At 34.0% G+C, this 14,799-nt stretch overlaps 1 protein-coding gene across 1 annotated transcript in view; it reads left to right on the top strand.

Moving 5' to 3' along the window:
- Positions 1 to 13,811, top strand: part of LOC134695169 (pleckstrin homology domain-containing family A member 8-like) — a 33,443-nt gene extending 19,632 nt beyond the window's left edge. The window contains exons 8-12 of the mRNA XM_063556372.1: positions 5,094 to 5,179; positions 5,453 to 5,511; positions 5,777 to 5,907; positions 9,116 to 9,248; positions 9,749 to 13,811. Of these exons, the coding sequence (XP_063412442.1) occupies positions 5,094 to 5,179; positions 5,453 to 5,511; positions 5,777 to 5,907; positions 9,116 to 9,248; positions 9,749 to 9,946 (607 nt within the window). The 3' untranslated portion in view covers positions 9,947 to 13,811. The remainder of the gene's footprint in view (positions 1 to 5,093; positions 5,180 to 5,452; positions 5,512 to 5,776; positions 5,908 to 9,115; positions 9,249 to 9,748) is intronic.
- Positions 13,812 to 14,799: the final 988 nt, after the last annotated feature.

A 14,799-nucleotide genomic window follows, 5' to 3' on the forward strand; every position in this document is an offset into this window, starting at 1 on the left:
CATTTGTAATCAGTAATATACTGTGATGTGTTTTCAGATTCATCAGTCAACAACTTCCTGTATACCTTATACTTTTAGCAAAAAGGGGGGGATATCATTAGTGAGCCGTGTGAGAAGTGGCTCACAGATTCACTTGTATATCATGATTTTTATTAAAATTATTTTGAGTACTTAAATTCACTGCAAGGTTAACACATCCTGTAGACAAGGTTTACACATCCTGTAGACAAGGTTAACACATCCTGTAGACAAGGTTTACACATCCTGTAGACAAGGTTTACACATCCTGTAGACAAGGTTTACACATCCTGTAGACAAGGTTCACACATCCTGTAGACAAGGTTCACACATCCTGTAGACAAGGTTCACACATCCTGTAGACAAGGTTTACACATCCTGTAGACAAGGTCCACTTGACTTTAATTTATGGTTCAGTGATCATCTTAAAGTCTGTCTGACAAGGTTTACACATCCTGTAGACAAGGTTCACTGGACTTTAATTTATGGTTCAGTGATCATCTTAAAGTCTGTCTGACAAGGTTTACACATCCTGTAGACAAGGTTTACACATCCTGTAGACAAGGTTAACACATGGTTTACACATCCTGTAGACAAGGTTTACACATCCTGTAGACAAGGTTCACACATCCTGTAGACAAGGTTCACTGGACTTTAATTTATGGTTCAGTGATCATCTTATAGTCTGTCTGACAAGGTTTACACATCCTGTAGACAAGGTCCACTGGACTTTAATTTATGGTTCAGTGATCATCTTATAGTCTGTCTGACAAGGTTTACACATCCTGTAGACAAGGTTTACACATCCTGTAGACAAGGTTCACTGGACTTTAATTTATGGTTCAGTGATCATCTTATAGTCTGTCTGACAAGGTTTACACATCCTGTAGACAAGGTCCACTGGACTTTAATTTATGGTTCAGTGATCATCTTATAGTCTGTCTGACAAGGTTTACACATCCTGTAGACAAGGTTTACACATCCTGTAGACAAGGTTCACTGGACTTTAATTTATGGTTCAGTGATCATCTTATAGTCTGTCTGACAAGGTTTACACATCCTGTAGACAAGGTCCACTGGACTTTAATTTATGGTTCAGTGATAATCTTATAGTATGTCTGGCAAGGTTTTCACATCCTGTAGACAAGGTTCACTGGACTTTAGTTTATGGTTCAGTGATCATCTTATAGTCTGTCTGGCAAGGTTTACACATCCTGTAGACAAGGTTCACTGGACTTTAGTTTATGGTTCAGTGATCATCTTATAGTCTGTCTGACAAGGTTTACACATCCTGTAGACAAGGTCCACTGGACTTTAATTTATGGTTCAGTGATCATCTTATAGTCTGCCTGACAAGGTTTACACATCCTGTAGACAAGGTTCACTGGACTTTAATTTATGGTTCAGTGATCATCTTATAGTCTGTCTGACAAGGTTTACACATCCTGTAGACAAGGTTTACACATCCTGTAGACAAGGTTCACTGGACTTTAATTTATGGTTCAGTGATCATCTTATAGTCTGTCTGACAAGGTTTACACATCCTGAAGACAAGGTCCACTGGACTTTAATTTATGGTTCAGTGATAATCTTATAGTATGTCTGGCAAGGTTTTCACATCCTGTAGACAAGGTTCACTGGACTTTAGTTTATGGTTCAGTGATCATCTTATAGTCTGTAAGACAAGGTTTACACATCCTGTAGACAAGGTTCACTGGACTTTAGTTTATGGTTCAGTGATCATCTTATAGTCTGTCTGACAAGGTTTACACATCCTGTAGACAAGGTCCACTTGACTTTAATTTATGGTTCAGTGATCATCTTATAGTCTGTCTGACAAGGTTTACACATCCTGTAGACAAGGTTCACTGGACTTTAATATTTATGGTTCAGTGATCATCTTATAGTCTGTCTGACAAGGTTTACACATCCTGTAGACAAGGTTCACTGGACTTTAGTTTATGGTTCAGTGATCATCTTATAGTCTGTCTGACAAGGTTTACACATCCTGTAGACAAGGTCCACTTGACTTTAATTTATGGTTCAGTTATCATCTTATAGTCTGTCTGACAAGGTTTACACATCCTGTAGACAAGGTTCACTGGACTTTAATTTATGGTTCAGTGATCATCTTATAGTCTGTCTGACAAGGTTTACACATCCTGTAGACAAGGTCCACTGGACTTTAATTTATGGTTCAGTGATCATCTTATAGTATGTCTGGCAAGGTTTACACATCCTGTAGACAAGGTTCACTGGACTTTAGTTTATGGTTCAGTGATAATCTTATAGTCTGTCTGGCAAGGTTTACACATCCTGTAGACAAGGTTCACTGGACTTTAGTTTATGGTTCAGTGATCATCTTATAGTCTGTATGACAAGGTTTACACATCCTGTAGACAAGGTTCACTGGACTTTAGTTTATGGTTCAGTGATCATCTTATAGTCTGTCTGACAAGGTTTACACATCCTGTAGACAAGGTCCACTTGACTTTAATTTATGGTTCAGTGATCATCTTATAGTCTGTCTGACAAGGTTTACACATCCTGTAGACAAGGTTCACTGGACTTTAATTTATGGTTCAGTGATCATCTTATAGTCTGTCTGACAAGGTTTACACATCCTGTAGACAAGGTTCACTGGACTTTAGTTTATGGTTCAGTGATCATCTTATAGTCTGTCTGACAAGGTTTACACATCCTGTAGACAAGGTCCACTTGACTTTAATTTATGGTTCAGTGATCATCTTATAGTATGTCTGACAAGGTTTACACATCCTGTAGACAAGGTTCACTGGACTTTAATTTATGGATCAGTGATCATCTTATAGTCTGTCTGACAAGGTTTACACATCCTGTAGACAAGGTCCACTGGACTTTAATTTATGGTTCAGTGATCATCTTATAGTATGTCTGGCAAGGTTTACACATCCTGTAGACAAGGTTCACTGGACTTTAGTTTATGGTTCAGTGATCATCTTATAGTCTGTCTTACAAGGTTTACACATCCTGTAGACAAGGTTCACTGGACTTTAATTAATGGTTCAGTGATCATCTTATAGTCTGTCTGACAAGGTTTACACATCCTGTAGACAAGGTTCACTGGACTTTAGTTTATGGTTCAGTGATCATCTTATAGTCTGTCTGACAAGGTTTACACATCCTGTAGACAAGGTCCACTTGACTTTAATTTATGGTTCAGTGGTCATCTTATAGTCTGCCTGACAAGGTTTACACATCCTGTAGACAAGGTTCACTGGACTTTAATTTATGGTTCAGTGATCATCTTATAGTCTGTCTGACAAGGTTTACACATCTTGTAGACAAGGTCCACTGGACTTTAATTTATGGTTCAGTGATCATCTTATAGTATGTCTGGCAAGGTTTACACATCCTGTAGACAAGGTTCACTGGACTTTAGTTTATGGTTCAGTGATCATCTTATAGTCTGTCTGACAAGGTTTACACATCCTGTAGACAAGGTTCACTGGACTTTAATTTATGGTTCAGTGATCATCTTATAGTCTGTCTGACAAGGTTTACACATCCTGTAGACAAGGTCCACTGGACTTTAATTTATGGTTCAGTGATCATCTTATAGTCTGTCTGACAAGGTTTACACATCCTGTAGACAAGGTCCACTGGACTTTAGTTTATGGTTCAGTGATCATCTTATAGTCTGTCTGACAAGGTTTACACATCATGTAGACAAGGTTTACACATCCTGTAGACAAGGTCCACTGGACTTTAGTTTATGGTTCAGTGATCATCTAATAGTCTGTCTGACAAGGTTTACACATCCTGTAGACAAGGTCCACTGGACTTTAATTTATGGTTCAGTGATCATCTTATAGTATGTCTGGCAAGGTTTACACATCCTGTAGACAAGGTTCACTGGACTTTAGTTTATGGTTAAGTGGTCATCTTATAGTCTGTCTGACAAGGTTTACACATCCTGTAGACAAGGTTCACTGGACTTTAGTTTATGGTTCAGTGATCATCTTATAGTCTGTCTGACAAGGTTTACACATCCTGTAGACAAGGTCCACTGGACTTTAGTTTATGGTTCAGTGATCATTTTATAGTCTGTCTGACAAGGTTTACACATCCTGTAGACAAGGTCCACTGGACTTTAATTTATGGTTCAGTTATCATCTTATAGTCTGTCTGACAAGGTTTACACATCCTGTAGACAAGGTCCACTGGACTTTAGTTTATGGTTCAGTGATCATCTTAAAGTTTGTCTGACAAGGTTTACACATCCTGTAGACAAGGTCCACTGGACTTAAGTTTATGGTTCAGTGATCATCTTAAAGTCTGTCTGACAAGGTTTTGTTTCTCAGATAAACACAATGCCAGATCAAATATATTTATGGTGTACATGTTTACTGGTAAGGTTTATCCTATCTTTATTTTTTCCATGGTCTTTTTGTCAGCATTTCTTTTTTTTGTGATAAATTTCTCAGATACCATATGCAATAGGTCAAGTTTATCTGTGCATAGAATGATTGTAAGATGTAAATGTGGGGCAAGTTTGATCTTAACATCATTATTCTGGATAATTTACTTTCACCATAAAAACAAGATATGTGACCCGAGAACACAGTTATTTTGTAGTGCATTTCTTTATGACAAAAAATTCAAATCAAAAAAATTGCCCCGGCTCTTTCTCAAATGGATTTTTACAGTGTAGTGTATTACCAGTGAGACAAATAATACTAAAATTATAGAAACTTCTACCAGCTCTAACTCAAAATATTGACAATTCTGTGTTAAGGGGTGTAAAATTCAGTTTGACAGCTTCAGACGTGATTAAATTTGACCTTTTTGAACTGGACCAAATCACTTCTTAACATAAAGATTCAGCACCCTAATATTTTTATCATGTAATTAATATTTAATGCATTTAATATCAAGAAATAAATTGTTAAAGTGTATCAAATAAAACATGCAAGTCATACACTGTTTACACAAGGGACTATATTCGTAGACAACGAAAACCAAAGGACGATAACTGTGTCCTTGGACAAGTAATGCAGACAAGAGATTTCAGTAAATATCTTCTCTTTTTTAAGTTTTATGGACCTCCACTTGGATACTGATGGAAGCATTCCAGTAGAAGAATTCCTTCTGGCAGCAAAGTCTATTTTACCCTTGTTTGGTAAGAATTTATTTGTGAATCATTTGAATCTAAATATTACAAAAAAAAAGTGCTGTAAAATAAATATAGGATAAACTACTGTAAATTGAGACATTTTTGGATGTTTTTATTATTGCTGAATGTGTCTTCACAACCTTTTTAGATTATATGATATATACTTCTTAAACTCCCCAATATGAAAATGCAACGGTTAAATGACTATGTGCATTTATAAACATGTTTTAACCTATAACACTTAACACCTGATAATTATACTGAAGTTTGTATTTGTAGATAAGTTTAATGCTACAGCCTTTGCACCAGTGAAGATGGATTTCCAAGGCAACATCAGGGTAAATCCTCTTACAATATACAAGACAAAAACATATCTTCAATGATTTTTAGCTGTACATTTAATTCTTCATACTCTGTACTATCTATATGAATTAAGTAGATCTGTTTCAAGATTTCATATAAGCCATGTATAATGATATTTCCAGTCTCTTATAACCTGGAGATTTTTTATATTATATCTTTTAGTCCAGAGTTTAACTTTTTAATTCTATAATTTAAATGATCTGCCATAATTTAAATAAACTTTTTTTTTCTCTCTTGTAGAAAATTCATCAGAAATATTCCACCAATACAGCAGGGTTTACTACACTTCAGAAAATGGTGCTAACAGAACTCAGTAAGAAACAACATCTTCTCTCTAACTCAGCTACAATGGCATTACTGTGGATGAAAAGGTCAGTTAGTAATAGTAACTCAGCTACAATGGCATTACTGTTGATGAAAAGGTCAGTTAGTAATAGTAACTCAGCTACAATGGCATTACTGTGGATGAAAAGGTCATTTAGTAAAAATGTTAAACCACAACAGATATAGGGGATTGCTTGGATCAACCCTTGTGGTGTTTTGTAGTCAATTTAGGGAGATTGCTTGGGTCAACCCTTGGGGTGTTTTGTAGTCAATTTAGGGAGATTGCTTGGGTCAACCCTTGGGGTGTTTTGTAGTCAATTTTGGGAGATTGCTTGGATCAACCCTTGAGGTGTTTTGTAGTCAATTTAGGAAGATTGCTTGGATCAACCCTTGAGATGTTTTGTAGTCAATTTAGGAAGATTGCTTGGATCAACCCTTGAGGTGTTTTGTAGTCAATTTAGGAAGATTGCTTGGATCAACCCTTGAGGTGTTTTGTAGTCAATTTAGGGAGATTGCTTGGATCAACCCTTGAGGTGTTTTGTAGTCAATTTTGGGAGATTGCTTGGATCAACCCTTGAGGTGTTTTGTAGTCAATTTAGGAAGATTGCTTGGATCAACCCTTGGGGTGTTTTGAAGTCAATTTAGGGAGATTGCTTGGATCAACCCTTGAGGTGTTTTGTAGTCAATTTTATTTAGGGAGATTGCTTGGATCAACCCTTGGGGTGTTTTGTAGTCAATTTTGGGAGATTGCTTGGATCAACCCTTGAGGTGTTTTGTAGTCAATTTAGGGAGATTGCTTGGACCAACCCTTGAGGTGTTTTGTAGTCAATTTAGGGAGATTGCTTGGGTCAACCCTTGGGGTGTTTTGTAGTCAATTTTGGGAGATTGCTTGGATCAACCCTTGAGGTGTTTTGTAGTCAATTTAGGAAGATTGCTTGGATCAACCCTTGGGGTGTTTTGTAGTCAATTTAGGGAGATTGCTTGGATCAACCCTTGAGGTGTTTTGTTGTCAATTAATGGAGTTTGCTTGGATTAACCCTTGATGTGTTTTGTAGTCAATTTAGGAAGATTGCTTGGATCAACCCTTGGGGTGTTTTGTAGTCAATTTTGGGAGATTGCTTGGATCAACCCTTGAGGTGTTTTGTAGTCAATTTAGGAAGATTGCTTGGATCAACCCTTGAGATGTTTTGTAGTCAATTTAGGAAGATTGCTTGGATCAACCCTTGAGGTGTTTTGTAGTCAATTTAGGAAGATTGCTTGGATCAACCCTTGAGGTGTTTTGTAGTCAATTTAGGAAGATTGCTTGGATCAACCCTTGAGGTGTTTTGTAGTCAATTTAGGAAGATTGCTTGGATCAACCCTTGAGATGTTTTGTAGTCAATTTAGGAAGATTGCTTGGATCAACCCTTGAGGTGTTTTGTAGTCAATTTAGGAAGATTGCTTGGATCAACCCTTGGGGTGTTTTGTAGTCAATTTAGGAAGATTGCTTGGATCAACCCTTGAGGTGTTTTGTAGTCAATTTAGGAAGATTGCTTGGATCAACCCTTGAGGTGTTTTGTTGTCAATTAATGGAGTTTGCTTGGATTAACCCTTGATGTGTTTTGTAGTCAATTTAGGAAGATTGCTTGGATCAACCCTTGGGGTGTTTTGTAGTCAATTTTGGGAGATTGCTTGGATCAACCCTTGAGGTGTTTTGTAGTCAATTTAGGAAGATTGCTTGGATCAACCCTTGAGATGTTTTGTAGTCAATTTAGGAAGATTGCTTGGATCAACCCTTGAGGTGTTTTGTAGTCAATTTAGGAAGATTGCTTGGATCAACCCTTGAGGTGTTTTGTAGTCAATTTAGGAAGATTGCTTGGATCAACCCTTGAGGTGTTTTGTAGTCAATTTAGGAAGATTGCTTGGATCAACCCTTGAGATGTTTTGTAGTCAATTTAGGAAGATTGCTTGGATCAACCCTTGAGGTGTTTTGTAGTCAATTTAGGAAGATTGCTTGGATCAACCCTTGGGGTGTTTTGTAGTCAATTTAGGAAGATTGCTTGGATCAACCCTTGAGGTGTTTTGTAGTCAATTTAGGGAGATTGCTTGGATCAACCCTTGAGGTGTTTTGTAGTCAATTTAGGAAGATTGCTTGGATCAACCCTTGAGGTGTTTTGTAGTCAATTTAGGAAGATTGCTTGGATCAACCCTTGATGTGTTTTGTAGTCAATTTAGGGAGATTGCTTGGATCAACCCTTGGGGTGTTTTGTAGTCAATTTAGGGAGATTGCTTGGATCAACCCTTGGGGTGTTTTGTAGTCAATTTAGGAAGATTGCTTGGATCAACCCTTGAGGTGTTTTGTAGTCAATTTAGGGAGATTGCTTGGATCAACCCTTGGGGTGTTTTGTAGTCAATTTAGGGAGATTGCTTGGATCAACCCTTGATGTGTTTTGTAGTCAATTTAGGAAGATTGCTTGGATCAACCCTTGGGGTGTTTTGTAGTCAATTTAGGAAGATTGCTTGGATCAACCCTTGGGGTGTTTTGTAGTCAATTTTGGGAGATTGCTTGGATCAACCCTTGATGTGTTTTGTAGTCAATTTAGGGAGATTGCTTGGATCAACCCTTGAGGTGTTTTGTAGTCAATTTAGGAAGATTGCTTGGATCAACCCTTGAGGTGTTTTGTAGTCAATTTAGGAAGATTGCTTGGATCAACCCTTGAGGTGATTTATAGTCAATTAAGGGAGATTGCTTGGATCAACCCTTGAAGTGTTTTGTAGTCAATTTAGGGAGATTGCTTGGATCAACCCTTGAGGTAATAACGTAAATAGACAGTTTTGAATTACTTTAAACGATAATTTACTTATATGTCTTAAATGTTTAAACACATATGGCTTATAACACATTTGAGCATCGTTTGTTTACGTTTCCATGTTGTGATGATTTTCGGTAATACAAGCGTGTATTTTCCCGTAAAATGCTCATATTCTAACGTCATCGTTTTATAACGTCACAAACTCATTCATAAAAAAGCATATGAGGTGGGAGTACCATCGGAACAGCCCATGCAATATATTCAAATTTTACCACGGGTGTGTACTCAAAGCGTTTGAAGGACGTCATGTTAGAATGACTTATACACCACATCTCCCTTTATTCATACTTATGGCATATCATTACCAATACAAGTTTTATCATGAAGATAGGTTTTATTTTTCCAAGCTTCAATACCTAATGCTGATTCAACTATTTTTAACCAGAATAATTGTTTTTTTTAGAGGTTTAGAGTTTATCCGAGAGTTCCTGTATGAGATTATAAGAGGAGAACCTGATTTATCACAAGCTGTGACCAGTGCCTACAGTAAAACATTAAGGAATTATCATGGCTGGGTTGTACGAGGAGTCTTTGCCGTATGTATTTATATCATCAGAATTAACCATAGAAAGACTGAACAACTTTATTTTTTCAAGTGCACTAAATTAGTTGAACACTGATTAAAGACATTTTTGTTTGGGTTTGATCTTGTTTTTTTCATTTTTAGATATTATCCAAGAAATGTATTAAAGTCCCACAATCCTCAAAGGAGAAACCCTAATTCAGCTGAAATTTCAAATAAAGTTTTATTGAACATAATAATAATGACTCTTAGCTAAAACAATGACTAGATAGGAAATATATCTCTTTACTGAAAATTTTAGAATCAGCATCACAAATTACACAAATAATTTTTCTCTAAATTCAATGAAAACAGACCAATTTTTGATAGTTTATTAGCCAGAAACACACAGTGCATAGTTTATTAGCCAGGAACACACAGTGCATAGTTTATTAGCCAGGAACACACAGTGCATAGTTTATGATTTGTATTTGTTATACCAGATGTAGTAATATTTATCTTTTCTACCTGTAGGTTGCTGCCAAGGCTTTGCCTTACAGAGATGTGTTCATATGTAATTTGTCTGTGCCAGGAGAGGAGGATACTGGTACTTTATATAGACAGTCATTGATGTCAGATATAGAACAGTATATCACAGCTATGGATGTTGTCATCAAAATTCTCAATGATTTTTATAAATTACATGATTTAAATTCCAATGATACTGTGTAATGCAAAAGAATTAATGGGCGCTCTAAGGGGAGATAATTCCATGATCTAAATTCCAATAATATTGTGTAATGCATTACAATTGATGGGCAATAGCTCTGAGGGGAGATAATTCCATGATTTAAATTCCAATGATACTGTTTAATGCAATACAATTATTTAAAAGGGCAATAGCTCTGAGGGGAGATAATTAAGTGATTTATATTAAATGATACTGAGTAATGGACAATAACTCTAAGGGGCGATAAGGTCCATAAGTTTAATTCCTAAATGATACTGTATAATGCAGACAATGAAGGGCAAATAGCTCTAAGGGGAGATAAATCAATGATTTAAATTCCAATGATACTGTTTAATGCAATACAATTATTTAAAAGGGCAATAGCTCTGAGGGGAGATAACTAAGTGATTTATATTAAATGATACTGTGTAATGGACAATAACTCTAAGGGGCAATAAGGTCCATAAGTTTAATTCCTGATGATACTGAATAATGCAGACAATGAAGGGCAAATAGCTAATGATTTAAATTTCAATGATACTGTTTAATGCAATACAATTATTTAAAAGGGCAATAGCTCTGAGGGGAGATAATTAAGTGATTTATATTAAATGATACTGTGTAATGGACAATAACTCTAAGGGGCGATAAGGTCCATAAGTTTAATTCCTGATGATACTGTGTACTGCAAAACAATTAAGGGGAAATAGCTCTAAGGGGAGATAATTCCATGATTTAAATTCCAATGATAGAATTTGCATTAAAGAAATCATTTTACACTGCCATATCATATCATTATGATGCTACTTAATGTGCAGTTTGACATCATTTCTGCCTAATCATTTGTATTTAAAACAAAATTGTAAAATGTGTTCATGCAATTGGAGTCAAAGTTTTGCGAGTTCTACCATTCCATTATTAGGTTCAATAATTTCCGTAAGTTTTCTGTATTTAAAATAGGTAGATAAGTAAGAAAATGTTTTGTATTGATTTTCTTTTTTAACTTTAGAAGTAGAAGGGAACTTTTTTTTATATGTATTATATATGAAGGGTTTTGAATATTTTTACAACATACATCATGGATTTGAAATACTGTAGGTAAGGTACAGCTACAGAAAAAAAGCTTGGTTAAAATCTGGCTTGAGAAAAAGCAGGAAATTAAGGTTGTGTTAAACATATTATAGTGCTAGGTAATCTTGAATTATGCAAATATTGCAAGAATTATGAAATTCTTCAGATGACATTTTAGACTGTTTTCTCTTGAAGAAGAGGAATTGAAATATCTTCAGTGCAAATCATTTTAGAGTCTTTAACCAATGATACAGTAAATTTTATCAATTTGGCAAATGTTTTCAAAGGGATCAGCTCACTTGCACATTTGGTTTTTCAGTATGTATTTTTTTATTTTTTGTTATACGTTGTTATTTTGTGATATGATTGTGCAAATCCTGTAGTTATTTATTTGTGAATGTCAGATGAATGAAAATAAAAAACAAAAACAAATGTTTTACAATCATTGGGGCTATCATGGTAATGAACCTGTTAAGTTAAGGGTTATTCCACTAAAATGGATTTTGGAGGGTAGGAAGTCAGGGTTTTATTTTAAAACATTTGTCGCAATACATTTGTTGTGGGACATTTGTGTTTGTCAGTCTGTTAAATGTGTGCAAAATTTTCTATAGGAAGCATATTAATTGTGGAGATTATAAAAACTCTTTTCCTACTGTCTTACTCCCATTGTAATGGAAAAGTGAGTCCTCGTGTCTCTTAATGTTTTGTGTGCTTTGAAAAGATGTGTTCAGTTTTGGTTATATTTTAATTGAAAATGGCACTTTCAAAATATATAAATCTATATTTGTGATTTTTTGCATTATTTTATAATTTCAGAAGTAAAATTTTTAAAAAAATGTTGAAATCTCAATCAGGGTTTTATACAATCTTTTTCTGTGAATCACAGATGTTTTAATAAATTTGATTGCAAATATGCACGTTTTTATTATACTGTGGATTCATTATTCAGGAGGATTTCCATTATCGTGGATTGAGACTATACACTTTGTTATTATGATTTGACAAACTCTGCATACAGAACTACAAAAAATTTGTCCTTCCCGAAAATAATTTTAATTCTTGATGCAATCCACATACATTTAGTAAATAAAGAATCTACAGGTTTTCAATATAAGTAGATACAGAATCTGTGTTATAGCTAATTGTCTGATTAAATGGTCACAAATTGTTTGATTTATAATAATGTGTTTCTGTTATTGGTAATTTTATTATACATGTTAGTTTTTGTTATATTTGTTCAAAAGTTTAAACAATTTAATATTATACAATACTGAAATGACTATATTTTTTGTTGTTGGTACAAATGTATTACCGGTATGCATATATTTAAAATTTAAATTTATGGTATTGATATTATGTAAAAGTTAACACCAGATGCAAAACTGATTGTAATAATAATTCAATATTATATACGTGTTAGATCTTCACCCAAAAAAATATTTTTCAAACATTTAAATCATTATAAAATATTTTGGTTAATATATCTTAAAATAATGTTAAAAAGATCTCCAAATAAGTTTTTTGTGGCAGTTTTTTGCTGTGTTGCACTTAATGTTAGAAGTTTCAATGCCCTTAATCCTAGAGGCAAAACAAAATTAAAAAGATATAAATACTGATGTCAACCATTATGTCTTGTTTACAACTGAAGCATGTTATTTCTTAGATAATAATACATGTACCTTTCCATTCTCAATTTCAAGGGGCCAAAGAAGTGGTCTTATTATACCTTTTCAGAAATCACAGATATCTCTTTGAATGTTGTACACTGTTTTCAAGTTTGTTTAAGAATGGTTATTCTTTGGGGTTAATTTATGTTAGAGGTATGTATGTAACTAATTGAATTGTTTAAAAATAGAAAACAAATATATTGATAATGTTTAAAAGGTTAGCCTGCTTCCCACTGTAATTGTTTCAGTCACTTAAGGTTTATGTACCCTTCTGTAGCAATTTTTGTACAAATTTTTCGAATCTCATTTGTATCAAAACTACAGATATAATGAATAATAGAGATATGCCATTTAGTACATATTCCAAGGGGAAACTTGATGCAAAGCATTATTTTTTACTGTTTCATTGCATTTGATAGAAAAAGAGGACTTTGTGGCAAATAAATCAAGATTTTTATAGAAAATCCACAGCCTTTATCCTTGTACTCTCATATTTGGCAATTTGATGACTGATAGATATAGGATTATTGCATGCAGTGCTAGCATTGATTTCCTTAAAACAATTTTATAAATGTAGTTATTGTTTAAAACAAATTGCAATTTATTTAACTTTTAAAACTTTATTTATATTTGAATGATGAAACTTTATAATACATAATATCTAAATATAATTTGGATATTGGTTTAGAATATCATTTCTACATATTCTCAAAGAAAATAATAAATTTGTCAAAATTATCTAAATTGCAATTCATTTATAATAGATAAATTGATTATATCAAATCAAAGAAGTACACATATCCAGTGAGGTAATAGTAAGAATTGAAGGTCTTTGATTATGGACTTTCCGTATTGATTTTCCTCTGAGATCAGTATTTTTGTGATTTTACTTTTTAATAATTGACATTGCTTTATAAATACAGTGGGAATTGGTCTAACCTCTTTGATACTAAATTTTGAAAATTATGTTATTGTTTACAGAAGGATAATTAATATATAGATAAATAGAGTATTTATTAAATTGTTGTATAATTCCTGAGTTATAAACTCCGTATATGTATGTAGAAATTCAATGTTAAACATTGTTATTGTGATAAAACAAATGGACAAATATTTTGTTTGTGATAAAGATGAATAACACAAATGTTTTGTTTTGATTTGATTTAAAGGAACCTCAAAAATAAATTCAAACTGAGATGGTTGATAAATGGTAAATGTGTCCCCAATACACGGATTTCCCATACCCACTATCATTTTCTATGTTCAGTAGACTGTGAAAATTTTGGGAAAATTTGGGAAAATCTCTTATTTGTTATTAAAATTAGAAACATCATATCATTGGGAACATGTGTTTCAAGTTGATTGGGCTCATCAAAATCTACCTTAACCAAAAACTTTAACCAAATCTTTAAACCTGAAGCGGGACAGACAGACAAACGAATGGATGGATGAACAAACAGATGAACAAACAGACACACAGACCAGAAAACATAATGCCCATAAATGAGGCATAAAAATGTGAGATTATCTATAAAGATTACTGGATAGAAATAGGTTATCATAAATTTATATTTGAGTTTTATTTTTGCCAATAAGAAAAGAGAAGTAAATGTGCTTCGTTGATACTTATACAGATTGGTTTTGGGGTAAAGACTGTGAAATGCAATCAAAACCCTATGGTATAAATCTTCCAAGGCTTATCACTACTTTTGAGATACACAAAATTTAGTGCATTGCTTTGAATCTTTACCATATACTTTTAAAGAAATTCATCAATGAAATTTACCATGCTTAGATATTCCAATTACAGAATTTTGTTTTTCTTGTCAAGAAAACAACATAACTTTTTGCAAGGGGCAGGAATCTAAATTATAGCTGTCCTAAAAATAAATGTGTTCAAGCTTAAGTAACCATGTCACCTCAAGTTTCCAAACATTTTTTTAGAAATAAAAAAAAATGGTGCTATAAACAACCAAGATAAATTTCTACCGGATTTTTGTGACAAAAATGTCGGTTATTGATTTGGGGATGCTCGGCGGTCGGGCGGGCGGCAATCAAATGTTGTGTGTGCATTAACTCGTGAACCGTTCAATCAAAGCTTTTAAAATTTTAATATG

The sequence above is a fragment of the Mytilus trossulus genome, chromosome 13 (genome assembly GCF_036588685.1).
Source record: "Mytilus trossulus isolate FHL-02 chromosome 13, PNRI_Mtr1.1.1.hap1, whole genome shotgun sequence".
Lineage (NCBI taxonomy): Eukaryota > Metazoa > Mollusca > Bivalvia > Mytilida > Mytilidae > Mytilus > Mytilus trossulus.